General features: G+C 33.0%; 1 protein-coding gene across 1 annotated transcript; it reads left to right on the top strand.

Moving 5' to 3' along the window:
* The first annotated feature begins 11,979 nt into the window (after positions 1 to 11,979).
* LOC106720379 (alanine--glyoxylate aminotransferase 2-like) lies at positions 11,980 to 19,078 on the top strand. The gene is made up of 9 exons (XM_045678840.1): positions 11,980 to 12,082; positions 12,269 to 12,387; positions 12,637 to 12,871; positions 13,277 to 13,370; positions 14,054 to 14,268; positions 16,403 to 16,622; positions 17,921 to 18,165; positions 18,351 to 18,522; positions 18,959 to 19,078. The coding sequence occupies exons 1-9, from the start codon at positions 12,021 to 12,023 to the stop codon at positions 19,043 to 19,045; spliced, it is 1,449 nt and encodes a 482-aa protein (XP_045534796.1). The 5' UTR covers positions 11,980 to 12,020; the 3' UTR covers positions 19,046 to 19,078.
* Positions 19,079 to 27,831: the final 8,753 nt, after the last annotated feature.

Raw genomic sequence — 27,831 nt, 5'->3', positions numbered from 1 at the left:
CCTTGATTTGGCAACTAAGCCGCTAAGTTACTCGCGAACTTAAGTTCGACATTGTACGCCCGATCCCCGGAACAATTTGTCATTTCGCTTTGACGGATATAGGGAAAGTGAATTGAATCTTTTTTTTTCAATATTATGTTATTTAAACAACTTGAATGTATTGTTATGTTTTAAAGGCGTACATACTAGAGAAAATGCTACTAGCTTAATTTTCTGTAATGAATTTCCATAAAGTGCGTAACTTCGTAGACCTCAACGAGTATCAATGTATATTTTTAGTTAATAAATAATTTTCAATTCATTTTCCTTAGATATCATAAATTAGGAAGGAAAATAAAGTACCTATCTATAACTTACGATTCGACTTCATTGGAGTGATTGCGCGGCAGTTCCTCCGGATCCAATTTATTGAATGGCACGAAATGTGTCACTTTAAAGGATGAAACCCCATGTAATAAAGGACGGGAACATAATCAAAGCTATGTTCAGAGAAGATAAACTTCTATAAATTAGCTGGCCGTTTAATTCTAACTAATATCTATTCCGAAATTATTATGTATATTTTATGGAATACGATTGTAATCCGGGTTACATGATAAATCATTATGATTTAAATGAAGAGGATTTAATATTTTAGTAAAGGGTGTCTTATAATAAGTCCGAATAGATTAAAGTAACTGCTAGATATTTGATGAATCGATATTGCGGATAAGTAAGTCTATTTGCCAAACTTTACTCAAGAGTGTATGTAATAACGTAGCGATAGTTTTGTTGAGCCATGGCAACACTTATCGACATATCAAGTCGAGTACGTAATATCATTCCCTTGATGTACTTGAGAATAGATTTAAAAGGTCATATTATATGAGTATTCTGTGGAGTATTATATTTGACATACTTATTTGAAGTCTTTTTATGATTACGTATTATTTTGATTTCTATTTGCACATTAGTTTTTAATATATTTATATACTCGCGTTTAATTATGTCTTTTTACTGACAATATACGTTTTGTCTGAAACTTCTGTTATTAAGTTAAGGAGTCTAAAATAAAGTCTGCAAAATTTTAGGTGAAATTCTATTCCTAATTTTACTTTTTTTTAACTAAGTAGCTGTTTAAGCAAATTTTATAGTAGTGTTCGTGGGCTGGCCGCGTCGCCTTTGTTTTATGTGATTACCAATCCCTTGCACAGAACATTAACTTGGAGAATCATTCCCAGTTCTTCTTACAGTAAATGAAGCGTGCCGTTTTCTTGTATTAGGAATTTGTGACCTATTCAATGTCACAATTTTATTTGCGCATAGCAACTAAATTAGAACTAGTTATTTATTCAATACTAAAAGATAACTTTATCTGCTAGATAAGATAAAAATGTTAAGGCGGATGGCTTTTAATGTTTATAATTACAATAATTTTATTAATAGTAATATTCTATTGCTTCTCCTTTTTTTAGTGGTGTTCGTTTAAATCTTCCAAATGTTAGGTTATAAAACGTCAAAATTACAAATAAGGATCATGGTGCAAATTATTGAAGACTAGGCGTAATTTTTCAAATTTACTAAACTAATAAAGATCATTATTAAAATTGATTAGGATACTATAAGGTGATTGCTCGGAATTAATTTTATGGAATACAAAATTATAAAATTTTATTAATATATTGGAATTCTTTGAAATATTCATGAGAGAGATTGATCGACATACATCAAGGAAATATGGTTTAACAAGATAAGATTGTACAAAGTTGCAATCTAACAGTCATTATCATATACGTCTACTTATTGTTGCATAAATTGTGTTAAGATGCAGCAAGTAAAAAAATAAATATTTAAACTTTACAGCAAAGGACTTTTAAAGAAAATACATCCAAACGTAGGCCCTTTTATTACACTAAAGCTCATGTATCAAAATATTATATTTTAGATATTATCATATGAAAATTTTTCCAAAATTTACGCTCGTTACATTTTTGCATATGCTTTGGTATTCCTGCTGTATGCCAATACACTCTTTAAATACAAAATATCAAATATTATTGCATAGCTTTCTTCCTCAAAGGTTGGTAAATAAAAACATTGGACGTCTTTTCACGGTATGCAGTCGCGTGAACGCATTCACAAAGCACGCCGCTTCGCCCCCCAACTTCAGTTATAGATAAGAACCGTGCGGTTTATTGTGAATACGGTTTAAGCTCTGCTCCAACGGTATTTACGGCTCGCTTTTCAAACGTTCATAGAATTTCATATAAATTCAGTCTGTATAAACTGAATTTCAATGAAAGATTCTATAGAGGGAAACATTGTTTTAAAAGTTACTCTAATATTTATTGTAAGTGATCAGAAAAATAGTTTCAATTATTTCGTCTGTCCGTTGATATATTTACATAGCCAGTCATTTATAAAGTTTTGTTTGACAAATTGCTGAGACACAATAAAAAACCTTGACTGCCGTAGTCAGAGTGTTTTATACTCACTAAAGAAGTACACAATGTTCTGTAGATTTAGTGTGAGAAATGTACATTCAAAGACTGCTGTCTTGGCACGGCAGTTAGTCTATTTGCTTAGCAATTTGTAAGTGTAAAGTGGGCAAAGACTTTAATCATATCTTTACAATTTACAAGATCCGATAAGAGGCTAGTGGATAGGCCGCATGTCGCGTGGGCGTGAGAGTCGCGTGCCCGTCTCAGATATCGTGTTAGATATCGTTCACAAATGTTCGACTCGCTTTGTATTCACTTCGCCGACTCAAAAACTTTATTACAGACTAGTGGAAACCTGCGACTTCGTCAGCGCAGAATAATAAAAGCTTTAATTTCTTCCTCACTCATCATCAGCTACCTTCCATTAACAACCCCCTCTGAAACGCTTCAGGAGATCCGAAGATTACCTGGAACAAACGCGGATTTGTAGACATAGAGACAAAAATAAAAAAAAACATGGATTTTCGTAATAAACACATCAAAAATATAATATTCTCAAAATACTTTTTTTATATTACATGCAGACACTTCAATATCATTATTTGTATATATTATTTTGTACTATAAAGCAGTGTTAACACTTTACGTTTAGATAACTTTTTAACATTTGAAGGAGTGATCTTTAAGTGAATTAATTGACCTTCAATATGAAAAAAATTGTAAAAACACAAGACATAAAAATTGATTGCCAACCCTAACTAGGATCGACACCTCTGGTGGGAATGTGTTTACGCTGACGACATATAAAACAAAACAAGATATTATCTAGTATCCAATGTATATTGAAAGTATTTTTATTAGAGCTTTATTATCATCAGGATTAAAGGTGCTTACCACTGTTCTAATATATGCAATGTATTTAACACTTGACTATCTTTGCGATTACATATAGATAAAACTGCTGTATACATGTGTGTAAATCTGAATCTCACTAGTAGTTTTAATACACGTTCGGATATAGGAAAACGATACGAAATTCACATCATCATCATTAAGTCATTCATGAATATTTCCGGTAAGAATAAAAATTATTTACTTGTATTTGTGCAGAATTGAACAGAAGTGTTATTTTAAAGCGGTTAATAAATGTGTGAGTGCGAATTATAGTGGGAATCAGGACATGTATGGATGGCAAAATAAACATCAATACTAACTGTGGACCTAATTTTAAGATTCGAACACAAGTTTGGAAACTTATCTTCAGTGCGAACGCTAATAACAACACAATATTTTATAACATTATTTATAGATGTGTTCTTTCGCTAGATGTGAATGTTATTAAGTGCAAGTCGTGATTAGATAACTTTTATTTATATTTAGTAAGTAGTTTGTTATCTGTAAAATTTGGGGTTCACTCATGTCCTCTGAAGGTTTTTCAAACGGGTATTTCCCGTTGGGCCGATCGGCCTACCGATCAATCGGTCCAATAGGATTTTATTTGATTCAATCGACTCAAGGGGAAACACCTTTTCAAATGTGATCTTAATTTACGTAACATATATTTTATGCAAAATCTAACCGAGTACGTAGATTTTATTTTCATGTATGTAAAACTAGTCATAAAATTCTAGAAGCTCTTAAGACAATACTTTTTGTTACAAAGCCGCAAGGTTACCGTGAAAAAAAAAATTACATAAAACTAGTTACATAAAATTCAGTTGTTTATGATTCATAACATTTATACTTACATATGTTGTAGTAATAAAGTAAATTCGGCTTCGTTTTAGTTGGATCAGTTAGATTTTTAAGATAAAAATCTCAGTACAGGGATGACGATTTGTTTTATACATAGATTTTGGTCTCAGAACCCAACAGTAACAGTGGACATATGAAAGCTTTTGTTACACATTGCACATCATAAAATTTATAATATGTAATAATAATAGCAACATTATTAACTTTGGTTAGTTGTAGGTTTTACAATATGCTTCTTTTTTCTTTGTGTTAATTGCCAGCTTGCATTGCGGTCATTGTTCCATGATGATGTTGTTGTAAAAAAAGTATATATCTGTTTCGGTAACTGATAACAGTTATTTATGTTTATTATAAAAATAGTTGATTTACTTTGTAATAGTTGTCAAAACATTCTATAGGTTATGAAAATATAAAAACGTGGTATATTATCACTTGTTTACTTCTTACTTGCATTTATTCGTTTCCAATTACTTTATTTGATTCTTTTTTTTCTCGGAGGCCACTATCTTTTGTCCTTATCTACTTGCTCAAAAACTTGGATGAAAATTGAATTCATAAAAATCTACCTGCCCGTATACACATCTATATACAGATTACTGAAAATAATATTAGAGTTAAAACCAAAGTGTTGGTGTCAATTTAATCTACTATGTACGCTATTCAAATTGTGACCCAAGGAAAAAGAAATCTCTAAAATGTAATTGACTTGGCATACATACAAGAAGACTATTCAATTTCGAAATTGACGCGATCGCTGTCGGCGAGGTCGCTTTGATGACACAGAGACGCGCCGCGTTCAATATTGTTCCGATCAAATTTCCACAACGTCACGTCAGATGTCGCTTGATGAGACTTCATATCGGAGATGTTCCTATGCTTGTGCTCTGTTCCGAACAAAGCGTATAATCACGTTAGCAATATCCAACTAATCATAATCAAACTGAGCGATTTCCATTACACCACTGTCATAGTGATACTTGTCTAAGGGCCTCTATGCATTAAGCGGTTGCGGCTTTTCACGAGTGATAAGAGTACTGTACTCTACACGTAGTTTTTTTCGTAACATAGAAAAGAAATCTTCAATTTTGAGATTATATTTAAGAAAATGCTTAGATTATCATTTGTGACATTATTAATGAGATATCGACGTATTAATGACAATTAAATTGTAATCTGTTGAGTTACAATTGGTAGCGTATTTATAGAAGTTATTTTAATCCCTGGATCAAGTTCTATTACACATTTATCATTATGACATACATTATTAAGTATCTAATTCGCATCACAAACAAAGGAATCTTTCGCGTTATAAATGATGCTCTCGGCAGATATATACACAAACGGAAAATTCTGTAAATAAATTTGCGAAACAAACACAGTTTGTTAGCGCCAACGACGTCGCTTCATAAACAAAACAAGGCGATCTATTTTAGAAGCGGGTTTTACAACAGGCTTCGTAGTTTACACTCACTTTATTAACTAAGTTGTACAAGTCTTATAATTATATCTATACTAGCTGTCGCTCGCGACTCCATCCGTACCGAATTAAATAAAAACCTAATATGTAGCCTATGTGTTCTTCCATACTATGAAAGGTGAAAAGAGAGTTCTACATCTGTGCCAAATTACAACAAGTTAGATCCATTGAGCCGTTCTGGAGATACCTTCAAACAAACATTCATCCATCTAAACATTCGCATTTATAATATTAGTAAGATTTCAACACAAATAAAGTTCAAGTTCTAGATGTTGTTACTTTTGGGTAACGCAGCATTCTAACTTAAAGATTTACCACAAATGGCGAAGCATTACGTGTATATATGGTCGAGTCGAAGTCGTTTGTCGAAATGTAAGAAAACATCAGACAAATTTTGGTCACACATTTATACTGTACGTGCATACAAAATGCGAAAAATATAAAGTATGTCGATTAAAAAAAACGAAAATCAACAGTATAGTTATATGTTCATAGTACTTACTATGTTTGTCATCAACAATTTAAAACTATAATCTATAACTTAGATGAGTATTTGTCGATATCAACAAAAGTATCCTTTAGTTACATAACAACGAGAGGAAAGACGCATTATCTTTCTCAAGACGCATATCTGTCTGATTACTAGATGTCATCTACACCACGTCCTTGTCTACACAATAACTATAGGATGTTTCCAATTGTTTTATTAAGTCCCCATTTGAAGAAGGTTCTAGTTACTCGAGAATTACATCAATCTATTTCATTGACAACAATCTATTATATAGAAAATTGCTTATAATTCCAGACTTGTTATCGAAACTATTTTGTTCAATAATCAAAACAAAGAAAAATATCTAAAGGTAATTTGTTCCTTGTACAAGAAATATCAGCAGTTTTCCTGAAACTTCTTTGTTATTTCCGAATCCATCACATCGTTTTCATATTACTTTCGCAACTACTATACAAATACTCATAGTTATCTTTGTTTCTTATAAAAAAGAAGTTATGGACAGGTGTTTCGCCGGTGGAAACCTGCAGTTATGCGATACCAGGCTTTTGTTACTCATTTAACAGCAATTTTCCGTAACAGTAATTAATTATTAATTATATTAAGTTAATTCTACAATTATTTGGTACGTGAAGATGGTATAAGAGTAAGTAATATGTAATAGGATAATGATTTATTATATTTTAGGTACGAAATTAAAACAATTCTAGTAAGTAATTCACAGTTGGAAAATTTCCACGGCCCAACTAATTTCTATAGAATTTAATGATGTATATAATGTTGTCTGTTTTTAGCCGACTTCAAAAAGAAGGAGGTTATCAATTCGACTGTATTTTTTTTTTTTATGTGTGTTACCGCGAATCTCCGCCCCTGGTGGTCCGATTTTGATGAAAAATATTTTAATCGAAAGGAAGTGCTTGCAGGTCCATTATTGTTATTTTGGAGTCGGTTTCGGCCTAAGTAGGGACATAAACGTAAGTATGTCTAATACATCTCAAATATAAAATGTCACCTATTTACTTCGGCCGACACCGACTGCGAAATAACAATAATTATACAATATAGACATGTTACAAGAAAGAAGAGAACTTTCTTTAGAGTTTAGAGACACGCAAAATACGCGCTTGTCGTGGAGTTGCGGAAAACTGAGCCCCTACTACTAACTAATAGAGTTTAGAGAGTTTTCATGACATTATTTTGTTTCTTTTTAGTGCATTTTGTTTGAAAAAATTTTTTATGTTACTTTTGAGTGCATTTTGTTTGAAATTGGTTTTTTTAGGTTACTTTTGAGTGCATTTTGTTTGAAATTGTTTTTTTATGTTACTTTTGAGTGCATTTTGTTTGAAATTGGTTTTTTTAGGTTACTTTTGTTTGGTGCCTTTCTCAAGCGGTACTTTCTTTTATTTATCCTCCTAACACTTTTATTTCAAATTGTTTGGTTTTGTTTTATTTATATTTTATATTGCGTTGAAATATTACAGTTCTTTGTAAATGTTAGGATATTGACTTCATAAGTGATACATAAAATTAAGACCGTCATAAAGAAATACCGTGAATATGCATGCGTCGATAAAATGTACAGTGGGGTTTGTTGGTGGTAATATATAGATATATAGTAATATATTAGGTAATATATAGGTATATAGTAATATATTAGGTATATAGGTAATATGTTTCTCGCAAAAATAGCTGAATCCCATGTGTAATTTTAAACGATATAGATTTGTAAATCTTGTAACAATAGCGTATTATACATTACTCAGATTTACGGTTGTTTTTAATTTTACCAAAACAATTGTAGCACTCGTGGCAAATTAATTCATAGCACAAACGAAAGTGACTGTACATATGTATGTCACACGTTATCGAGGCCTATATACATAAACAAAAATGTATCATTTATAGCACACATTGATATTGTCTGAACAATTTCGACCCGCATGATTCAGTGAAATTATTGCACGGGAAAAACACTTATCCATATTAATTTTGCGCATAAGCGAATTCCCAAAAACTCAATAAATTTACTCGTAATAATTATTTTTAATGAACTACCATTAAATCCACCTGCTACCAGATTACCTTACACCACTCATGTTTACGATGTACGCGAGTGATGCACTCGAAACATAACGAAAGTTATAAGAGGTTATTATTATATTTAAGATATAAAATAGTAACAATAAAATGAAGTAATCTATACTTCTTCCTAGTTCTAATAATATTATTAATGCGAAAGTTTATATGGATGGATGTTTATTTGAAGGTATCTCCAGAACGGCTCAACGGATCTATAAATAGATGAAATTTGGCACAGATGTAGAACATAGTCTGGAAGAACACATAGGCTATGTATTAAGTTTTTTTTAATGCCGCGCGGACAGAGGACTGAATTTTTCAAATAAGTTTTTTGAAAAATTCTTTCACTGTTGGGAAGCTACATATTTCCTGGTGATATAGGCTATATTTATTACTAGATTTTTTTTATCACTAGTTTATAAGTTCCGCTCGGATAAAGTCGAATATAATATGTGCAATATTAACGATAATAGATACATAGAATCAGAATGGCTCCATAGCTGGTTTTCCAGAAAAATGTTTTCTGCACTATCAATGTTGATTAATGACTATGACATTGATGAAGTTATTAGAGATGTAAATGAAGTACTCTGATTTTAAAGTGTCTTTTTTATTTTAGAGTATCAAGAAATAGAACTTCAGTTCTAACTTTTTAGTAATAAATAATTACTATAACATGGAATATTGTGGTGTGGATAGCTAGCGTAAAAATAATGTACAGATTTTAACAACTAACCTAAAATGCATCTTAGGATTTAACTAAGAACATTGTTTACTTGAAGCCAATAGACAAGTGATTGTTTAAGATGCGGTTTCTATTCTATTACAACCAGCAGCGGACAGCCGCAAACTAACGAAGATTTTGTTTACTATTATATAAGTAACATACTAGATGACCACGATAAAATGAAGTTAGTGTCCGATGACGTCAAAGCATCGTCTTTTGCTGTTTACAATAAAGTGTATGATGTGAAATAGACATTCACGAAAACCGTCCGCTTTTTCTTTAATCCCTGCATTACACCGGCCACTCGTTAGGTTTTTATTGGACTATTATACCTTGCAGGCATATCCTAGAGGCCTAGCCCTATACACCGGTTTCATAATTTTAAAACTGGACAGTTTTATCACACGTACTAGGGTTTGCCTGTAGTTTATGTATAAACCATCATGCAAACATAACGTGTGTAGCCGGTATTATTTTCAAATAACAATATTATTACAGTTCGCAGTTAGAATTCGAGAAGTGTAAAACTTAAAGAGAATGTCCAGTGTTCCTGTATCTTTCGTGTAATATACGTTAACGTTACACAAAAGGATCTTGGCCATAATCTGTATTAAGCTGTGTGCCACCGCGTCTTACGTCCGTCGGTCGGCTTAATATCCCCTGTTTTAGAGCGTCTGTGTTTTTAAGGCAAGCTGAGCTTTAGTTACACTGTCTTTTAAGGCAAAATTTTCAAAAATTAAAGCACTTGAGGTTGGTTACCGTAGGAGTTATAGTGATTGGAAATTTGACATAACCCTGTCTTTCCGTCAAAAGACAGGATTGTCTTACGAAGATTTCCCGAGCGATACCAAAAAAGGTTAGGTTCTAAAAATGACTAATTTAACTTTCACTTTTTTTCTCTATAGAAAGGTTACAATTAAAATAATATTTTTAATTAGATATAATTCCATCTATTATTTTATTCTTTAATTTTACAGTTAAAACAAGGCATTGTAATCGATAAGCTTATTTCACTTGATTGACTTTCGACTTGACACTTTGTCCTGTGTATCAACTATTATTATATTTTGAATTAGGATTATTAAATAATCACGCTATAAGCTAAAGACCCATTTATTTTATAGCAGTAAAGTAAAAAAGTTTAAAGTAGTGCTGGCTGGGTCGGTGCGAGCAAACAAGTAAAAACTTCCCTTAGTTGCGCCCGTTTCCGCTGGGATTATTACCTTCTCACGACGTGGACTCCTAACTACTTGCGCAGTGGAAACAAAAAGAGGACCGCTTTATCACCATAGAATAAACAACTTACACTTAGTTCTACTTGGGAGGGACAGGGAAGCACTTGTATACTTAGTAATTTTAAAACACTTTAAAAAATTCTTTACAATATTTTTTACACTTAATAGCAGATATGGAATTCAAATTATAATTCAGATTTTTTCAACTTTTTCACACTGTAACCTTTTATCGAATATGAAAAATATTTGTACATAAATGTTATTCGTTCACAACTATAATCAACTTTTATTTTAATTTTTTGTCTCATTAATTTCTCATTTCTCATTTATATGTTGAACCACATGCTAAATGAATCGGGTAATAAGTAGGTAGTGGATTTAAACGTTGCCATAAGTTTACAAAGGCCGGCTTTTTAAAACTTTAAGTAGGCTCCTTTTAGTGCAATGTTTTAAATGATTAGTGCATGTGTAAAAACATACGTATTGGGGTAATGACTGATTTCATTATTTGGCCTCTTAATCACTTAGGTGATAAATGTAATGAACGGAAAATGTTTTATAACATACGTAGTCTTACGTTAAATGGAGTCTCACCTTTACTGTTTACTTCTCCCAGCCAAAATAAAATATAAATACATAGTTGTTTTGTTTGCTTCGTCTTATTAGATTAAAGACAGAGAGATGTAGAAGAGTTTTATCGGTACTATGATAGTTTATCTTTTTCTCAGTTACAACTCACCTCCACCTCCTTTTCTTAGAGGGTATTTATTAATTACCTATGACATGATAGTACGTCGGTTTTCGATGAGATAAGATTACGGTCTTAAGGAGATGACGTACTACTTTCAACTTTCTGAAAGATATAAATATACTAGAATACTATAAATATCCGGGATGCAGTGTAGCTTCGCCTTAAGAGCCATGCGTTCGTTCCATGCCGGCGTGGCTACCGCGTGGCCAGCGACTTTTGTCATCATGGGCTGTTATCAACTGATAGCGGTGCGCTAATTCGACGCGATTGGACGCGACGAGGGCGTGCGTCTCCCGCCCGCAACTATATATTCAATTGTGCCAACATTTGCCTCAGCATTACTTGCTCAGACGCCGCACGTGACGCGTACTAACCTCACTTAACAAACTTTAAACACCTACTTGACAGGTGAGTACATTTACGTATTTAAATTTAGAAAACTACACAATTATGAAAAACTAAATAGAGTCGTGAACGATAAACCAGACAATTTGAAAGCCTTAACCTAAATGAGTATCGCCATCTCATTTAAATCTTTTCTTTTCCTTGATTTGACACTGAATTCCTCCTTTCCAATACCCAAGTTGGTACAAGAAGACGAAAAACCACAATTTTATTACCGTCGTTTTATTGCGATCGACAACTGAACGATTTGCATAAATCGATTTTAACTTTGTTCGAGAAATGAAACCGCCAGAGAATTACTTAGTAGACTGTTTGATTTATTCTATCTTTTAAAAAATTTATCGTCCTACATCACGGCCAGACAATGGAATTAGAATGACAAAATGAAATTGTTCGCTCGCAGTGACAATTTTTCTTATTGAAAAATTTGCTCCATTTTAAAATGATGGCTGGATATAAAAATGATAGGTTGATATTATTATTAGGTGGATTTTATAAATCGTTGCACTTAAGAATTACATTAACCGTGATTCCGAACAATTTAGAAGAATTGATATAATGGAAAATTTGTAAAACGTTTTTAGGTTGGTAGGTTAGGTCGCTGGTTAGGGAAAGCAAATGTAAATTGAATTATTTCTTTTCAGATAAAAAAAAATATTAAAAATGGCTTACTTGCAGTCAATGCCTAAATCTGAAACCATAAAATTGCGCGAAAAACATCTTGGGTAAGTGAAAATAAATATAAATGTATTCCTTTATTAATAGAAAGATGTAGCTGCATCATATATTTAACAAAGCAATTCGAGGCTTCCTCGAGCGTACGTGTCGATTTGTTGTCTATAATAGCGAGTCGTTCATTACAGCTGAACGGGAATAGGGTGGAGTTGGATAACGGTAAATTTGTTTCACAGAGCCGCCTGCCAGTTGTTTTTCCGCTCATCGCCGCTGAAAATCGTCCGAGGCATTGCCCAGTACATGTATGATGAGACCGGCGAGCGATACCTCGACTGCATTAATAATGTGGCACATGGTAACTATATACATAAAACCCTATTTATAACAAAGACAATAGGCCTAACAATCTATATCACTGGTGTAACTCCTTTACAAAAAACATATTGTTATCCTTCTAAATATTTTGGAAAGAACAGAGACAAGAATTTGTTTTTGATCAGAAGTATCGGGCAGTAGAAACACAGGGTATAATATAAAACTTTCTAATTTCACTATTTGTGCTTAAAATCAATCATAATCAATCATGATTTTAATTCGTTCACAGTTGGCCATTGTCATCCGCACGTCGTAGAAGCGGGCAGGAATCAAATGTCACTTATATCAACCAACAATAGATATTTACACGACGAGCTCGTGATATTAGCTGAAAGGCTCGTCAAGACAATGCCGGAGCCTCTCTCCGTTTGCTTTTTAGTCAACTCTGGCTCAGAGGCCAATGACCTCGCACTCAGATTAGCCAGGGTGCACACAAAGAGGAAAGACGTCATCACTCTTGACCAGTAAGTATTGAATATTATTGTGACTCTTCAAAGTCCGTCTATTATGAGTTTATGATCGAATCTACGAGAAAACTGCGAAAGGTTGTTGGCGTTTATAAAAGTGAAAATAAAATAAGTATATTTATATTTTGTTTACAATTCTGATAAATACGTTTCAAGTTTGTATTTAGTGGGGACCATAACTTGTTTTATTTGTTAATTTTTATCGTTAATTTAAAATTATTCTGCTAATTACACACATATACCTAACAGCGAATATGTTAAGATATATTACCAATAATCGAAATTACTTACAATCGATTTCCCATATTAATTTCGCCAACAAAGCGTGAAATGGTGAGCGTGTGTGCGTTACTTCGAGACGCTCGAAGTTTCTTAGGTGCTACTAGCGCCTGTTTGTTGCAGCGCGTATCATGGCCACCTTACGTCTATGATTGATGTCTCCCCCTACAAACTGAACCTACCGGGAGGGCCAGAGAAGCCAGAGTGGGTTCACGTGGTGAGTTGGTTATGCACCTAACTCCCGCCGAACATCTTCTGTCATACTTCCAGCACTCATTACAAGCGGTCTCAAATAATTTTGCATACCAAATATCATTCGGATGCTTAATTACAACTTCAATTAAAATAACCCATCTCGGGAACAATTGAGATATTACGTCGTATCGGTTTACGTGTAATGTGACCTATTTAAATGCGATAAAACCCTTTGAGGCCGAAGACGAGCTCAAGTGTTAAATTTAACTACCATCACTGATGACATTATATTTTCATAAATTATTTTGTATTGTAATGAAATGTCAATCTTTATTACCAACTTATTCTGAACATATAATTCAATTTCAAAAGGTCTTGGTAATATTTTTTCATACGCAATATAATGTATTGTAAATAAAAATGATGTGATGAAAAATTTAGTTTGAAACTCAATGACAGTATTATAATTTTTTAGTTAAAAAAATGTTCTTTGCATAATTGAAAAAGGAAAATATTTCTAGAAAAAATATTCTTAAAAAAATACTAAAAAAACATTTAATTTAAAATGTGGTTCTTGGACGTTTTTGTGTAGGATTCGATGTTAAAAAAGTCTTTTATTCCAGTTTTTATATGTTTTTTTTATTTTCCCCACAAGTATCGTAATAAAAATAGAATAGTATCACAAAATGACTTTTTAAACAACAGGCGCCAGTTCCTGACACGTACCGTGGAAAATACACGTACCCGAAACATTCTCAATCAGAAGAGGAACTAGGGAAGATGTACGCCGACGAAGTTGGCCGGATCTGTAAATATATCTCGGACAAAAACGGCGGCGTGTGCGCCTTTATAGCGGAAAGTTTGCAGAGTTGTGGCGGCCAGATCATCCCGCCCGATGGATACCTGAAACGTGTTTTTGAGTAAGTACATTGTTTTTATGACTTTACTTCGGGAATGACTCGAACTTGGAATGATGTTATCTTGTTTAATAGAAAAAGTTTTAAGACTTTTTTAATCCGAATGTGTCTTGCTTCGAATGTATGTGTGTCGTACTGCCAGAATCTGTCAGACTTATCTAAAAACCTATAGATAACAGAACAATATATATAACTACATTTTAATAATATATTGATAAATGTGCTTTATGCAGACCTTGTAGGGGTTAGATGTAACATATAAACGAGGATAGAGACTTGCAATCAACGCGCAGAATGCAATAAAATACGGACGGATAGGTTTCAACTACGCTTGACTTAGAGCAACGTAACATAGATTATCTAACAATAATAAAGAATCAAAACATGACTTATATACAATGTTGAAGTAATTAAAATAGTTTTATTATTTATTTTAATGACTTGCAAAAACAATGAGAATGGATAAAAAATACGTCTTTCATGTTTTCTATATCAGTTTTCGAGGTTAAAGAATGCAAGTTCAAAACTCGTCTGTCAGATAAATACTTATTCCACTAATAATAAAATATTTATCACCTCAAAAAGGCTGAGGCACTTATGAGAAAAAAAATTAAAATTATCTACGGAATATAAAACTACAGTCAACTAAATTTTAGTACATATTTGAAGGGCTACTTCATCAAAGATAGATAGAGATTTAAAACCTGACTTAATTAAAAATATCTTCGGAAGTGTTTGTCGCAGGGACAGTTGCTTGTTATTCTCGTGCTCGAACCCTAAAGGGAGTAACGGCGGTCCCAATGACGTAATTACTCCTTATTAAATAAATAACAACACGGAAGCGGATTATGTTACACAACTATCCAAATAAATAATTATTTTCTTAATATTTTGCTTTGTTAAGGAAACGTTAGACTATATGAATAGCATGTTTTATGAAATAATAACAGTACAGTCAGGTGCATAAATAAATATGTATATATTTACAAACTTCAGAAACATGTATAGGCCTTCCGTTTTAAAAATACATATGCGCGTATTCGTCAACACCATGTATTCATGGTCGGAGGCATTCGGATGGATATGTGCATACATATTTTTGAAATGGAAGGCCTATACATGTTTCTGAAGCTTTGTACATATATACATATTTAGCAGCTGACAGTACAAGAGATAAAGAAGTTTTGTGAGTTACATAGAAATTTATTCGATATCTAAGTTGCTAGGTTTTTGATATTCATTGTTATTCATGGAATGTATCGGATTAGATAAGTGATAAGTATATCTAGTGTGAACACTTCTTGTCTTTACTAAAAAATAGTTACATAATTTGTTATTCTATATCTTAATATATATAAATCTCGTGTCACAATGTTTGTCCTCAATGGACTCCTAAACCACTTAACCGATTATAATAAAATTCGCACACCATGTGCAGTTCGATCCAACTTGAGAGATAGGATAGTTTAAATCTCAATTTTAGTTTTTTTTAACTGCGCGCGGACGGAGTCGTGGGCGACAGCTAGTAGATATATAAATATTAAATTTACACAAGGAGAAAAGTAAAGACAGATCAATAAACCAAGGTCCTCCTGTCATTATTAACACACATGGATATTTTCCACAGATATCTAGCTTACATCATGTTTGTTTGAACTCTACATAATGTTTTCTATATATTATCATAAAACGTATTAACACGTGAACTCATAGTTAGATAACAAATGCTATATTTGTGCTAGATGTTATAATTAAATAACCTAATACATTGAGAGTTTATAAATATAGCGATAAGATAAACAAGTCGTGGTGATAATTTAGAGTACAAGCGTAAATATGTACATATATGTTCATCACGATTAGTATGGGTTCACATGTCCATTTAAATTAATGTTGATGTCACACTCGCGGCTGTCACGTGAATGCTTCGTGACATGTGGCCATGTAAACTGAATCTAAGCGTTAACAGAATCAATTATGTTTAAATTTTACAAACTCTTAGTTGCATTTTGGTTAAAAATGTATTAAATTGCATATCTTTTAATAAAATGATTCTTTCGTAGAAAGAGATTGACAAACATTTTCCGTAACAGAATACAAATACACTGTAATAATTATTATTTTCTTTGTTTAATAGATACGTGCGTGAAGCGGACGGAGTATGCATAGCTGACGAAGTGCAAGTGGGCTTCGGGCGCGTGGGCACCCACATGTGGGCGTTCGAGACGCAAGACGTTGTGCCCGACATTGTGACGATGGGCAAACCGATGGGCAATGGGCACCCGGTTGCTGCTGTCATCACAACACCAGAGATTGCTAAGAGCTTTGCCGATACCGGAGTGGAGTATTTTAACACGGTGAATTATTGGTCAAACAACTTATATAAACATACTATATTATTTATCTAAGTTAATCAAAAACATTATTCCGTGTTATGATTTAAAAGAATGATAGTAATTATTGTAAACATAGTATTGAAACAGAAAAAGCATCGTATAATTTTATTTGAAAACATTAGTCGTACCTTGATATGCTAAGTAATTGCTTATATTTTTAAAGTCGAACTCGTTCCCAGTCGTTCATTAAAGTTCATAATAAAATGTAAGCAGGAAGTAGCTTCAGTAATGAGCCACTTTGAAACTTTCATCATTTAGTCAAAGATTAAAAAAAACAATCTTCAAGTTCTGATGTAGTTTTCTGTTAAAGAAAACATATTTCCCGTCGGCCACCAGTTAACTTGTTCTTTCAAGTAGTCTCGAAGTTAACGTCAGCGAAATAGGAGCGTAGTTGTATTAAATGTTTCTCCTAACTTCTTCCCTACTTGTAGATTACAAATGTTTATGATGATGGAACCGAGCGAGTTAGTTAACTTTATTTCATCCCCGAGGTTGGATCTCACAACTTTACAACGCACAATTCTTAGCAAGTTGTTTGAAGTGAAGAATAAAGAAGTCGAGACGAAATGCATTCCGGTCGATTTTCAACTTAAATTTCGTATAGACAGTATATTGAATCAGTTGTAGAAAACTTTTTTAATATGTTACACAAGTTTCACGACAAACTTTGCTCGTACAGATTCACTCGAGAAAAATTTGCTGAAATGCAACACCAATTTTTAGTTTGCCGCTCCATTTACTAGCGAGTTTATGTCAGTAAGTCATGAAGCGTAAAGTTTGTTCTACAAAAGATCCAAATAAGACATTTTTCAATTGAACACAATCTTTTAGAATATTTGTTTTGGGATATTGAACTGTTGCTAGTTATTTATATGTAAAAATAAAAAAACGTTGGTATAAAAAGTTGTTTCTGCAAAGGTTACAAAACATTTTATTGAATTAGCAATCTTATACTAAACTCTCCGAATTATAATAGACGTTTAAATTGAATAAGATTTAATTGCTTCAGAATAACTTATAATATTTATTGGTTTTGAAAATTCATATTTTAATAAGAGGCTTTTCTTTCAAGTGATAACTTATAAATGCCAAGTCTGCTGAACTATTTGCTCGGTCATAGAAGTTACAAGTCAACGATCCTTTTTAATTTATAAAATGTATTTAATACTGTCGAAGGAATTATTTTATGCTAAGCGAAAAGTATTTTTCCTGCTGTTTAGATATATTGTTTTTCTGTAATGTATAATTTTGTTATACAGTACGGCGGTAACCCGGTGTCGTGTGCAATTGCTAACGCTGTCCTGGACGTGATAGAAGAGGAACGTTTGCTGGAGCGAGCACAGCGCGTGGGCAACCATCTGCTGACCCGCTGCGAGAAGCTCAAACACAAGCATCGTCTGATCGGTGACGTCAGAGGGCGAGGACTTTTCGTTGGAGTGGAATTAGTCACCGATAGAGAGACGAGAACACCAGCGACAGCGGAGGCAAAACACATTGTGAATAGGTAACTACATTTTAACTTTTGATTTAGCATGAATGAAAGAAATGCATAAAATTGTAGATGGGTAAATGTTTTAGACAGTTATACGTCTGTGACAGTTTTAAATGAAATATGGGAAAAACACGACTAACTTTTATACCACATTATGATATTGGAAGTAAGGTACTAACTTCATTCTAATTGAACAGAATGCGTGAAGAAAAAATATTGATAAGTCGCGACGGACCAGACAGTAACGTGCTTAAGTTCAAACCGCCTATGGTGTTTTCAACACAAGATGCAGACAGACTGGTGGACACGTTAGACCGAGTGATGGCTGAACTAGACGGCAGCATACCACTCAGGAACATCAAACTAGAGGTAAGGAATATTTAAAACTTTTAAATGTAAATTTTAAAACTTATAAAATTTAAAACGTATTTCATATAGCGACGCTCGTAAAATATTCAAAGCGACGCGGCTGCTTAAGAAATTATGGTAACTGTATAAAGTTCAACAGTCTAGCATAAAACATTTCAATTCAGAGGCATCGCCTGGGGTATTTTGTTAGTCTATCATCAACCTATATCATTTCAATCCAGCCTTTGCCAATACCTTTCACAATATGTAGGATTAACCAAGATTATATAGTTTATCGAAAAGACATACCACTATTCCAATATTAATGTGGACTCACTTTTATTAAAAAATACACAATATTAAAAAAAAAACACAATATGTTTCGCTAAATAAACAAAAAGCTTTTTATTTTTCTATTTATTTCTTAAAACAAGACTGAGACTAATTTTTTTTTCAGGTCCTAGTTACACCTCTCGACGAAACCTCAAGTACGACGGATTCAATGTTACAAAGTAATATGGCACAAAGTGTAAAAGCGATGTAATTTTAATGTATAAGAAATCTCCAAGTATTTTCGAATATAATCCTTGTAAATATAGCATTAAGTTTTACATTGTATAATAAATTATAGTTCCTAATACATTTAGTGTTAATTTTATGATTATAATATAGTTGATTTTTACTTCACTTGTTTCTTTTACCTAGTAGAGATTCTTCGACTATTTAATAAACGAGGTTTAGGCTAAGCGCCATCTGCGCCTGGCCCCTTCAAGCCCGGTGAAACTGCCTCTTCAAGGCAAACAGTGACAATGCAGTCCAAAAAAAAATCGACTACCTAAGTTTATTCGATACAAGATTTACGACAAGATTCCAGATTAAGAATATAATGATATAAATCATTTCTCAAGGTCTAATATTTACTGGTTATATCCATCCAAATTTAATTTTGAGTTATCGTGTTGAAACTTCGAAAAAGTCGTTGAAACCTGCCTGAGTTATCGTGTTCTTCCCAGTGCATCAAGTTACGTCTAACAAATATGTAAATATTTTTTCAATGTAAATACATATTTATTTATTTTCTTATTATTTGTATACATAATGGCTTAATTCTTAATATAGAGATTATTATTTAAACTCAAAGTAAGTTCATGAATATTATTTTGATTACATTCTTCCTTTATTTTGCATGTCAAAGGTTAGGGAAATATACCTTACATGTTAATTAGTAATACGTTTTTTTTTATTTTGCAAACTCAACGCTTTATATAATTTGGTAAACGTCAATTTTATTCTTAAAAAAAACAGAGTAATTAACATCGAAATTTAAAAGTTTAGAATGGAAGTAACCAAAAAATATTAGCTGAAATCCGGAAGGAGCATGGAACTAACGAGCACTGACCCTCCAATTTTCGCAGATAGTTTTCCCCTCGCATATAACACCGACGTCAGTTAACGCAACATATAGAATTCTAACTGCCCAACTTTTGTGCCATTTCCTATTTACGGAAGCAAAGTAACTTGTTAGTAAACAATATGATGTTACTTTATAAAAATGTAAACACATATTATAATCTTGTTACGAGTTAATTTAAATTTATAATATTTTGGATAGGCGGATGGATGAATGTTTGTTTGAATGTTTCTCTATAACGGCTCAACGGATCTTGCTGAAATTAGGCATAGATGTAGAACATCGTCTGGAATAACACATAGGCTACTAATTATTATTTTTTAAATCCCGCTTGGACGGAGTCGCGGGCGACTGCTAGTACATTTAACAAATATAAAAATGAAAATTGACAACTTGCAGCGTTTATAAATGTCCCTACATTGTGATTAAATAGTGAATTAATCGATGAAAATGTCATTTTCTATGCAAAGCTAACTATGCATTACTTATGTGACTTCTATAGCATATTGCAATATAATTGTATCTGTGATATGAATATACAGTACTATACAAGTCATCAATAATATTTATTATTGTTAACTTTACGAGCTGGTGATGTAATTGGACTACTGTTTGTAACAGATAAATCACAAACATGAACGAAACAAGCACTGTTGGTTCGAAATTAATTTCAACAAATGGATCGAATTATCAGTATTGTTTGGAAATTATAACAAAACAATGTTTTCCGCTGGCACAGCGGTCAGTCATGTCACACGTAACACTTGTACCACAAAAGTAATTTGATGATTAAATATTTAAAATAACTGTATATTCATTGAAATGGTATCAGAGTATATGATTAACTGAAGGAAAATACACGATCGCAGTTGCCACTACTTGATCGCAATGGCATCTCCTGCATAAAAACATATATTTATAATGCTTAAAATGTACTCTAGAAAGTGACAATTGTGAAAACGTTACTATGAATATATTAATCAAATTGTGATCGTAACAAAGGAAATGATTTTACTAATAAAAACTTTTACCTAAGACTTAAGATACGTGGTTCTTTAGTAATTCATTGATAGGAAAAACTGATAGAAATCATTTTTTATAAAAAACAGTGAATTCATCTGTTTAATTTTATTTACTTAATTTATAGCATTACTAGCTATCGCTCGCGACTCCGTCCGCGCGAAATTAAAGAAAAACACAAAAAGTAGCCAATGTGTTCTAACAAACTATGATCTACATCTATGCCAACTTTCATCGAGATCCGTTGAGCCGTTCTGGAGATAATTTTAAACAAACATCCATCCATTCATTCATCTAAACATTCGCATTTATAATATTAGTAAGATAGCATCGAGATTTGACTAATGATGATTGACTGAATGATTTCCAAATCAGCGTAAGTTACCAAATACAAATACGATACAATTCGTAACTATTCAATTTTTGTATTATACAACACTACCCACAAAAAGTTTATTACAACAAATAGAATACACTGTAATAATTGAATTGAAATAAAGAATATAACAATGCTAGTTGTTTCAGTTAAAAAATCTTATAGCTATACCTACATAGAGCTTTCTGGTTAAGCCACGACTTTAATTTATTTCTAAATGATGCGAGGCTGTCTCCTCTTAGCAGTCTGTTTCGTCCAGCAAAGGAACGTTGTCACAGAAGTCTATTAACAGAAACAAATACAATTATAGAGAACAACTTCTAACAAGTATAGTTATAAAGGTAATGTCAATGGAGTTAATCTTGTCAGGTAATTTTCCTTTTTCGCAAGATAAGTCTCTTGACTTTAATGAAAGAAATATATCTTACTAGCTTTTACCCGCGACTCCGTCCGCGCGGAATAAAAAATAGAAAACGGGGTAAAAATTATCCTATGTCCGTTTCCTGGTTCTAAGCTACCTGCACACCAATTTTTAGTCAAATCGTTCTTGAGTTATAAATAGTGTAACTAACACGACTTTCTTTTATATATATAGATGTAACATTAAACATTAAGTGATCCAATTACTTTTATTGAAGTATTTCAACAACAACAACTTTCTTCGCTACTGTGAGATTAAATTGGATGTACATACACGTAAGTATATCCTCTCCTTGTCCTTCTCCTCCTTGTCACACATCATCTCCCTGTTCTTATCCCACTCACTTGAAGTCGAAGCACCAGCTTTTATAAACCTTAAATATAGGTATAATGTATAAATGCATATAAATAAATATAGAAATGGCATTTTAATTTATTAAGGTAACGTATAAATATATAGGTTGCATTTTAATAATTGAAGATAGATAGATAAATTTAAAATACCACGACCGCGACCACACAGAAGACAGTTTCCTCGTTTCGTCAGACGATTGTTTGTGTGGCCTAACTTTAGCCTTCTTCCCGTTCCCACCCTTATTTTATAAGGAAAGTATGGAATGGCGACGTGGGTTCGGTGGAGGAGGGGGTTCAAGAGGAAACATCCTCTTTATGTGCATTCCCTCCTCTGCTTATCGCATCGTATCTGCAAATGGGTACCGGTCGCTTCGCTATTTTAGCGAAATAAGGTGGCCGCTTGTCCGTTAGTCACCTTACACTATAATTTTTTTTTTCATAATCATCGAAAATATTCATAGAAAACTTTTCAAAGAAAAAAAAAACATCCGTCATCTCCTGAAAACAGTTACGAAGCAATAACATTTTTACGCATATTTGCTATTTATTTTTGAAAGTGTTAACTTACTAAAGAGGACTTTGTAACCACATTTAACCATTGTAGTTAACCTACATTATTACAGAATAACAGAAAATGAATTACATGAATTACAGACCTGGGAGAGGTTTTGTGCGTCCGCATAATATTATACATTATTTCATTGAATCAAATAGGGAACGATTTTGAATGCAGCTGGTGAACAATTGAACCTCGTGTGCGACCTCACGTAATGAGATGCGAATACAATGTGAAATCCATTTAATTATGGTAACATTGAAGGACAATAAGCGCATCATTTGACTTTTGGTTTTTCTGAGTCCAGGAAGTTTTTTCGTTCGGTCGCTAAGTAACTCTTATTATACCATGCATAGATTCTGCTACATCGAAATCTTCGAATTTCTGGAAATTTAGATACCGATGAGAAAAGTAGCAGGGGAGTAAAAGTCTTATCATAAAACAAAGTAGATATTTTAAAGAGAAATGAAATGGAAATTACTTAAAAGTTAGGTATGTTTATCTTTTAACATTACGATAATTTTTCTGTAAAACGCGAAAACTTGTAACATTGAAATAAAACTTTTTAATTGTTCCAATTGAAATCCAAAAAGTGGGCGTGCGGCCAATTGATAGGCAAATTGAAAACAGAGCGGCTATGAGCGGGCAGCGGGCAGCGGACAGCGGGCAGCGGACAGCGGCAGCGGCGCGTTACCTCGACGGGATTGTTGTTACGTTTCATTTGGAAACAATTTCAGCGCGAGTCGAAAGACTTTACAACTCTGTCGGAGCGCGCGTTGTTTTAACTAACCGTACAATTTTTAACGAGCTTTTTTACCGATCGCTGAATAAGCACTATTACAAATATGCTCCTGAAGTTGAACTTTCAAATAGATAAATGATTAATTCCTTTGGTTAAAAAAATTACTTTAGCGTAGCAGTTTACGGAAAACAGATTTTTTAGTTTCCATTTACTTTTAAGTTCGTTTTTGAATATGAGTTGATTGAAAATAATTTACTTTCATTTTAGCTATATAAAGTATGTTGCCAATCAATAATTCATGTATAGGTTCACAATTATTAATTTGCGAGATCCATACATAACTTTGCTAAGTGTTCACGTAGTCTTTCTGAAGATTAGCAGTGGGATTTCTATGTTGGTCTTAGAACGATAAATAAGCATTAATTTGTTTTAATATTTTTAGTAAGCTCAGACAGCAACATAAAATAATATTTTGCATAATATCCAAATTAAACACTGACTGCCAAAAAAGCAACATTTCAGCTAGCTTGGCATCTTTTTTCTAAAAAAGAATTCACCATTTTAGTCAGGTAAGGTAATTAGCAAAAACAAAATAATGTTTTAACAAGTTTGCGAACTAAATTCGTATAAAACGAGCAAATGTTAATTCCAAGTTAACCGTAACAGTAGCGAGTTTGGTCAAGCGTTAAAATTGCCTCCACCCCTCACGGGCGACGGTCACAAGCCATTATCTTTTACCGTCCAATTTTTTCCGCCACTGAGGTGCTAGTTACGGACTTTAAAATCGTGCACATGGGAATTGTGCTTGCAAGGTTTTTTATATGGCGAAGATGTGAACACCCGGCCCGGACACGTGCGCCAACTTGTGACCGTTACATCAATCTTGTCTACCTTCTCACTATTTTGTGCAATCTTATCAATTTCAATTGCGATTCGAAATTAGATCATTTTCCTTAAAACGTTGAGTTGAGTTTCCTAAAAAAATTGATGTGGCTTACGACGTTCTTCTTCTGTGCATCTTCGGCACCTTTTGTAGACAATGAAGGCATTGAATGTCTGGACAATGCGCGGTCCCGGTTGCGAGGCGATTAGTCGGATTTATTTAACGGCTGCAATCTCAAGGAAGACGTTAAAGATATCGAAATATAAAAGTTTCGCTATAACCGACGATAAAGATTCAGCCGGGGTTGTAATAAATGAGCGTACTTTTTTGACATGCCCCGTAATAATTCTTCTAACGGTATGACTTGATAAATATTTCAATGGTCGATGCAAGGTTTTTTGTGCCGATTCTTTATTGCGAAAGTTTAAGGGTTTGGAGCTTCCCGTTTTTATTTGACGACCTTGGTTCGAAGTCTATTTTTATATGTTTACTTGCATTAATCCGACATTAACCTGGATAATGAAAGATTTTTTTATGATTAGATTGTAGCATTAGGTCTTTTGATTACTCTGGAGGGCAATTTTAGTTATAGAGAATACATACGAATGCTTTTTGAAATTTGAGCTTAGTGTTGTTGTGAATTAAAAGATCTAACAACTAACTATTTACCTTTTACATCTGTAAGTACATTTCGACAGTTATAGGGTATCTTAAGCATACAATTTGTTAAAATAGACTTTAACTATAATTGTTAAGAGCGACGCTTTTATACAATTTAATTACAACGATTGCTGTAATTTATTGTCTGCTCTGTAATTTACATTCACTGTCTTTATATTTAACAGGAATTAATCAACAAAACCGGGAACGCAAGAACACGATGCGTGTTAAATTTAACTCTCTCTTGTTTATAATCTTAGCAGGCTTGATAACAGTTGTCTCGGTAACGTGTGTTGTGGTTCACCGATGTTTTCACGTCGTTTCTGTTCGAGACAATTTTCTAGGGTTGTCAGAAACGTTGTCGCTTCATTTTACATCGTATTAAAATATCCCGCTTCATTAATAGCCTATTAGTGAGAGATGTAAGTATTCTGCTGCCTACAAATGTATTAATCTGAGCTTGACTTTTGATTTATAGTTTTCATATTGTAAAAATCACATCATGTGATCTTTAAAAACATAATATTTGTCCGAATGAAATGCTTGTTTTTCATATTATTGAAGAAAACATCGGTGTATATTGACGTAGATGTGTACGTTGTAATGGTGTAAGCTATTGAACTATGTTCTAAGCGAAGCTATATCTCTGATTTAATCTCCACACAACTGACATATTAGTAGAAGTGACGTATGCGTGGAATACATTCTGATGTATTACGAACATCCTCCGTACTGAGGAATATCTCAGCCGTCTAATAATCATATCAAGACTACGTGGTCTGGTTACAGAATCCGGAACATGTGTGCTCGATTTATTCCTGACATGGTATAGGTTAAGCTTGCTTGCTCGTCCTACATTAGGAACAATAATAGTTGAAGAAAACATGTTGTTAATTAGTATGTCGTATTTAAATATCTATGCTTATTAAAAATAGATCGAATGCGACGTTAACTTATTAATTCCGATATAACGCCACATAACTTAATTGTTACTAGTAAATAAGATTAAGTTAATGAATAGCTTTTACTTTAAGATACTTAACTAAAATGGATTTGGCAAAGGCACACATTTAGAGAAGTATATTAACCGCTATCAAATAATTAATAAAATAAAACATAATAGTGCATATTTGTACTATACTGTCATCCGTCCATTAATTAAACGTCAAATTCCTTATGTAAATAATTTATTAAGAAGTATCCACCAATGAAAACGTGTTAAGAGAATAGTAATTGCAATATCGCAACCCTGTGTTGTTGCCGATGATAAAGTGATAGGGGAGTCATTAAGCTCTGAGTGGTTCGTGTGCTGGCACGGGCACGCGACCCCGCATGTGTCACGTGTCTCGTGTCTTGCTACAGCAGATTCAACTCCAAATCATGATTGATACTTGTTAAAACGTCACCGCAAAGGTAGGGTTGTTGCGAATATTGCCAAGTACTACACTTTATACTATATTGTTTTGAGAAAATAGACATACATAATTGAAACTTTTATTGTGAGATTAGTGAGCATCTTATAGATGCCATAAATTCCAGTTTGGCACGATATATTTTCTGCGTTAGTATAGACTTATTTCTTAATAAGTCTTCACTGTCATAGCCCTTTCACAATATTATTTTATACCTCATTCTCCTAAAAAAAAAACGAAGATCGCAATAGCTTTCTTGTATATATGTACAATATTACCTAATATAATCAAATATTACATACATGTGTAAATTTAAGCAATCGTTGTTGATCATGGATAGTATTGTACTGGAACATACAAATTACGGTTCGGATATTCGAGTTCACGCTTCACTGATTCATGCGTACAATAGAATCAATACCTAAAATAAGGACCAGCATAGAAGTAGGCCCTGTCTCAAGACAACAAATGGAATGTAATAAGATTGGCGTTAAAGAGACATGTTTATCTCAACACAAAATAACCTTTAAAACTTTAGTTGTAATAATGAATAGTTATAAAACAGATAACAAAGAAAGAATAGAGTTTTTCAAATATATTTTTTATTATAATCAAATTAAATCTAAATATAATTATAAACTACTGCATTTCCAGCGACTTCGTATGCACTACATTAAAAAAAATGGCGATAAGTATCTCATGTGTTGCGAGAGACTATGTTATATGTATATCTGTGCCTTTCAATAATGTCTTTCAAACAGTTGCGAAGTTATCGAGTAAATATGTTAATATAACGTATCCCACGGGAAACGTACACATTTCGAGGATCATAGATATCCTGTGGTTTCTTCTAGACTGCGTTCTCTATACCAAATTTCATCGAGATCTATGTAGCCGTTTTAGGAGATAACTTCCAACAAACATCCATCCATACTTATAATATTAGTAAGTAAAGTTACTTTGCTGAAATTGATGACCAATGTTGCCAGTTTCAAGCATTCGTAATAAAGTAAAAAAAACATTCAATACACCTATTGTTATTTTAATGTTAGTGACTCGTACTCGTAGTACTAGCGTCATTTGTTTCAGTTGTAAAATCAATAGATGTAGCGTGACAAATATCCGTGTGAACTGTTATTGAGAGTGCGGGCATGCGGGCGGCACGCGTCGCCCACTCACAATTTACCACTATATTCTATGTCCAAAACACTCTACAACTTTATACTACTAGAGAATATAGAATCATATCTGAATTTTAATATGTGTAAAATCGTTTTAGTAATGTAGTGTAACGCGATACTCATACGAAGTTTTTCACTTGAAGATAAAGATATAAGGTACATTTATTTCAAGGTCTTTTGTTACATCTCACCTGTATTTCGGTTTATTTAATATTTCACACTAAGTTGTGCTTATTGTTGAATTGTTAAATATGACTGTATGAAAATTAATTCACCTCGATTGACAGATAAACGTGTTGTATTTCTGTTGTTAAC

Source organism: Papilio machaon, chromosome 8, assembly GCF_912999745.1.
Source record: "Papilio machaon chromosome 8, ilPapMach1.1, whole genome shotgun sequence".
NCBI lineage: Eukaryota > Metazoa > Arthropoda > Insecta > Lepidoptera > Papilionidae > Papilio > Papilio machaon.
The sequence above is the reverse complement of the archived record's forward strand: the minus strand, read 5'-3'. Positions and strand labels throughout refer to the sequence as shown.

Excerpts from the sequence above, each read along its gene's own strand:
- LOC106720379 (XM_045678840.1), top strand. The coding sequence starts at position 12,021 with ATGGCTTACTTGCAGTCAATGCCTAAATCTGAAACCATAAAATTGCGC. Across the intron at positions 12,083-12,268 it reads TTGCGCGAAAAACATCTTGG|AGCCGCCTGCCAGTTGTTTT; the intron begins GTAAGTGAAAAT and ends TTTGTTTCACAG. Across the intron at positions 13,371-14,053 it reads AGCCAGAGTGGGTTCACGTG|GCGCCAGTTCCTGACACGTA; the intron begins GTGAGTTGGTTA and ends TTTAAACAACAG.